Source organism: Charadrius vociferus, unplaced genomic scaffold (assembly GCF_000708025.1).
Source record: "Charadrius vociferus isolate BGI_N301 unplaced genomic scaffold, ASM70802v2 scaffold436, whole genome shotgun sequence".
In the NCBI taxonomy this organism is placed as follows: domain Eukaryota; kingdom Metazoa; phylum Chordata; class Aves; order Charadriiformes; family Charadriidae; genus Charadrius; species Charadrius vociferus.
In genome coordinates, this window is record NW_009649187.1 from 4,402,922 (window position 1) to 4,407,216 (window position 4,295).

The 4,295-nt window shown below is 37.6% G+C and overlaps 1 protein-coding gene across 1 annotated transcript in view; it reads left to right on the forward strand.

Annotated features, from left to right (window-relative positions):
• Positions 1-1,396, forward strand: part of ZFAND4 (zinc finger, AN1-type domain 4) — a 20,763-nt gene extending 19,367 nt beyond the window's left edge. The window contains 1 exon segment of the mRNA XM_009888729.1: positions 531-1,396. Within this exon segment, the coding sequence (XP_009887031.1) occupies positions 531-666 (136 nt within the window). The 3' untranslated portion in view covers positions 667-1,396.
• Positions 1,397-4,295: the final 2,899 nt, after the last annotated feature.

Genomic DNA, 4,295 nt, shown 5'->3' on the forward strand with positions numbered 1-4,295 from the left:
TTTACAGCTGACTAAATCTGTGTTTATTAATCTCAAGTAACTAATTGAGTTTATGCCAGTCAGAAGTTGTGTTAAACTTAACATCTGTTTTGGTGGGCTGAATGGTGTGGTATTTTTGAATTGAAATGCATTATGTGCATTTCACCTGATGCCGTTATTTTAGTTCCATGGTTTTGTCCTCTGAATTCTACTGACTGACGTTGTGTGAGGTCTTTTAAAAAAGAAATTAAAAAAAATCAAAGCCCATCATTCTTAATTTATAAGTGTGTTTGATCCTTGCTAGTTGGTTCCAGGACTACTGATCTTGCTTAACTTCCCAGCTGAAGAGACCATTGGGTCAAAACTGCAGCATTCAGTTACAAAAATGTCATTTTGATTATCCCACCAGTTAATGCTATCAGTCATGGATGATTAGAATCCAAGCAGTTATGTTAAATAAACAAGACATGATTAAGCCAAAGGGCTCCCAGCATGTCAGAGAGTTAAAAGCTTCTAAAAGCTTGTAACTTCTAATATTCTTGATTCTTCAGATGTGGAAACAACTTCTGTGCATCGCACCGCTATGCAGAGACTCACACCTGCACCTACGACTATAAGAGTGCAGGGCGAAGGTATTTGCAGGAGACCAATCCCGTCGTTAGTGCACCAAAGCTTCCCAAAATCTAACATGGTTGTGCTGCATGTGGCCGTTCTGCCATTGAAGAGTTGTATTACATTGAGAGAAGCACTTGCTTGAACTGCATAATTTTGCCATGCTCCATATTTAAAGATTTGCCAAGTAATAAAAGCACATGAGGATGCATCCTGTCGAAGAATAATGTGAACACTACTGCAGTTAAAACTTTTCTTCTTTAGTGAATGAAAAGTTAAAGATTAGTTTTTAAAAATTTCCACCATGATTTAACTGTTACTGCACGTCTTGTGTTGTGTTTTATATTTGGAAAAGCTATTTCACTAGACAAGTCTTCAAAAGATGCACTTTACTAACTTTATTTACTGTATAACCAGACTTGAGGGGGTGTTGTAATGAGGGTGTCATGTAATGTCTCCTGTACTCTTGCGTTTTTTGTCCATTGCGTGGTATCTTCTAAGTTATTTCACTAGAAAGATCCTCCTCCCTCCCCTTTCTTCAAACAGCCTATTTTGAGATTTTTAAGGGGGTAGTGTGTTCCTCCCCCCCGCTTCTATTCAGATTGGTATTCATACACTGTGTATCCATTCTGGAAATTACATATCATATTAATCACATTTTCTTAAAATAATACTGTTTATATGACAAGTTTGTTTTTAAATAGAAAATTCCCCCTTTGTTGCCATTAAATATAAGGAACAACTTACTTTAACTTTTTTTGTAATCCTAGGTTTTTTTAAGACTTCACAACTTGGTTTGTTAAGATGTTGAATGCTGTTACTGGAAGAAATTCTAATAAATATTAAATTTTATTCTGGTTTATGCTCTTATAAATGTACAAAATAACTTTTCCTATCTTACAGCATGCTTCTAAATTAAAAGTTGGGCTTTGTTTTGGGGGGGAAGGGATTTTTTGTTTTTTTTTTTTCCAGAAGCACTGGCTCATATCTGTTCCTACTGAAGTCGGGGGGAAATTCCCACCTACGTCATTAGGAATAGTGTGACTGACACGATGTGCTTTAAATAAACCTCCTGAAGTCTTACAGATATACTAGTAAAGGCAAAATGGGTGTTCAACAAATGGCATATGTTAACCTGCAGCCTTTCTCCCCTCCAGCTGATACTGTACAAAGGCAGTTCGGTAATTGCATGAGACACCTAATGAGCATGCAACTACTGCAGACAGTGATGTTGGAGGAATATACCTGCTGAAAGCCTTTCCTCTTTCATTCCCTTAATGTGCCTGAAATCTTTTTATAAGCTTATGTTGCTTGAGGTGTTCTGGTATAAACAGATTAATAAAAAAACCTACAACAAATCACCAAAACGAAACCCCTCCACCTAGCATCTAGGCACTTGAATGTCATGGTTCCTTTCTTGCCAGAGTCCTCAGCTACTTACTTGGTTGTTGGTATTAAAATGATCTGTGCTGCATTCTAGTCGAACAGTAGCAGCTGATGAGCATGGCAATCAGAAGTTGGGCCAAAAAAAGAAAGAGGATCACTGAAAGGGAGAGAAGTAACTTCAAGAATTCTCATCCTTGGAGGAAATCCATTTCATGTACTCCACCTGCAACTTCTTAAACCTTCCGGAGTTTTCAGAGAGCAATGGCCTTAGAAAAAAATTTTCAAAATCATTCTTCTGGGCAGTGATAAGGTAAAAAGGTAGTTCCGTGTGTGTGAGCTTTAGGCTTATTCTTACTGGAGAAAGTTGCACCTAGTATGAAGAACACATCGTTATTGAGCAGTGCTAGGCACCATGAACACGCCTGTAGTTTTTATTTCATCTCCAGCATGGGACAATATTTGATGCTGAAGGAAAAGAATAAGGAACAGGGGAAAGGTACTAGTGTTTTCCCAGTCATTACTTATTTGTGGCTCAGCAGCTTTCTTAAGACAGAAACATTGGTCTTTTTGTAGGTACAGTAGAGATTTGGTAAGAAGTGGAATTAAAATAATTTGATTTTGCATAAGTATAATTGTCAGGAAATTATTTTGCGGTGCATTAGAATGGCCCTACTCAAATTTTAGTAAGACTGCATAACTGAGATGTGTGGCAGGAAGTCTGAGTCCAATCTTGTTTGTGACTCTCCCTTTCTGCATGTGCATAATGAAGTGCACAACAATACTTTTCAGAAAATGCCATGGAGTAATAATCTAATTTCCATGTGTGTAGCTTCTCATAATTTCTATTATACCTCATTTTGATTATACCTAATACATTTCTTGTGCAGAGCTCTTCTGGTTTTGTTCTCGTCTCCAATACTGTGTTACAGGCACTCTTATTTTCAACCAGTAGTACAGCCCTAAGAGCACTTAAATTTGTGATTAACTGTTTTAGTTGCTAATTTATATGCTATTGGGTTTTACCAAATCCTGTGTTAGACTGTGCTATGGATTAATTACTGTTTACTGTGTAAACTTACCTAAATGGTTTGGTTTTCTGAGTATTAGTCTGTGGTGCTACACATCTGCTGTAGACAAATGTTTAGCTTTTGTGTATTTGTTCATGTAATTAGATTGTATCATAAAGCATTTACATAATGGAAGTTTAACAATGACTTTGGTGTGTGCTTCTCTACCTTTCTGTCTTCTTTGCGTGTTGCTTTTATGCTTGAGGACCTGTGAGTCATAACCAGGCTGGTGTCTTGTTGAATGACCTCCAGGATTCTTGTGTCAAATTGATAAGCACCACAGAGGTGTCAGAAATGTTTCTGGATCTTGAACGAAATATTTCCTTTCCCTGGAATCTCTAGAAGGTCATGGTGATAAAAATCTGCCTGCTTGCAATTCCCATCTCTTCATTTTGCAGTCCCCTGGGATGTAATTGCACTCGTGTCTTCTGCTGACAATCTTCAGTTGTAGGGAAGACTAGAATTGTTAATGCATTATATTACAAAAAAATGAAGTCTTCCTAGCTTTTTTTCATATCATGAATTACACTTTGGTTTCTTTTCAAGTACTTCCAACAGTCATAATGGGGCACCATCTCCTGGGTGTAAATTGTGGGTTTGGATTTGCTTTTGCCTGCAAGGAGTTGCTTCCAGCCGCAGCTTTTGTGTTGGGTCATGTTTTTCCAATTTTTCTGTAAATCAGGTTTATCCTGAAATGCATTTGGCACTTTCTCTGGTGTCTGTGTTAGCACTGAGCCACAGTTGCTCACGTTAGGACATCGTGTAACTAAGAAGGCCACGTGAAGCTACAGGACACTTGTGTGAGCCTGCGCTGCTTGATTACTGTAGTTCTTACCCTGATTTTAGTTTGGGGTGGTTTTGCAATGTTTGCAATGGTTGGAGTGTTGGGTGGAAAAAAAAAAAAAAAAAAAAAAAAAAAAAAAGGCAATTTCCTTCCTGTAGTTACTGTCCTGCTTAAAGATTATTGTCTAAAATCAGATGTACTTAATAGAAAGATGAACTTCTGATGTTTCTTGAGAAGCAGGTGTGTTTAGAGCCATTGGAATACTGTGGGCCGTAACACTTGGGTTTTAATATGGAGAACTGTAATTATTCACTTCCTCAGTAGAGGTTTGCCAAAACGGTCTCCTGTCCTCTTTAGCTGGTTTCAATTCCTAGTTTATATTTGATGTTTCTAAGGTTACTTATCCGTACCATTGAATGTTACAGACATGTTTGTGCACGGGTAAAGGGACATTCCTTTTCACGATA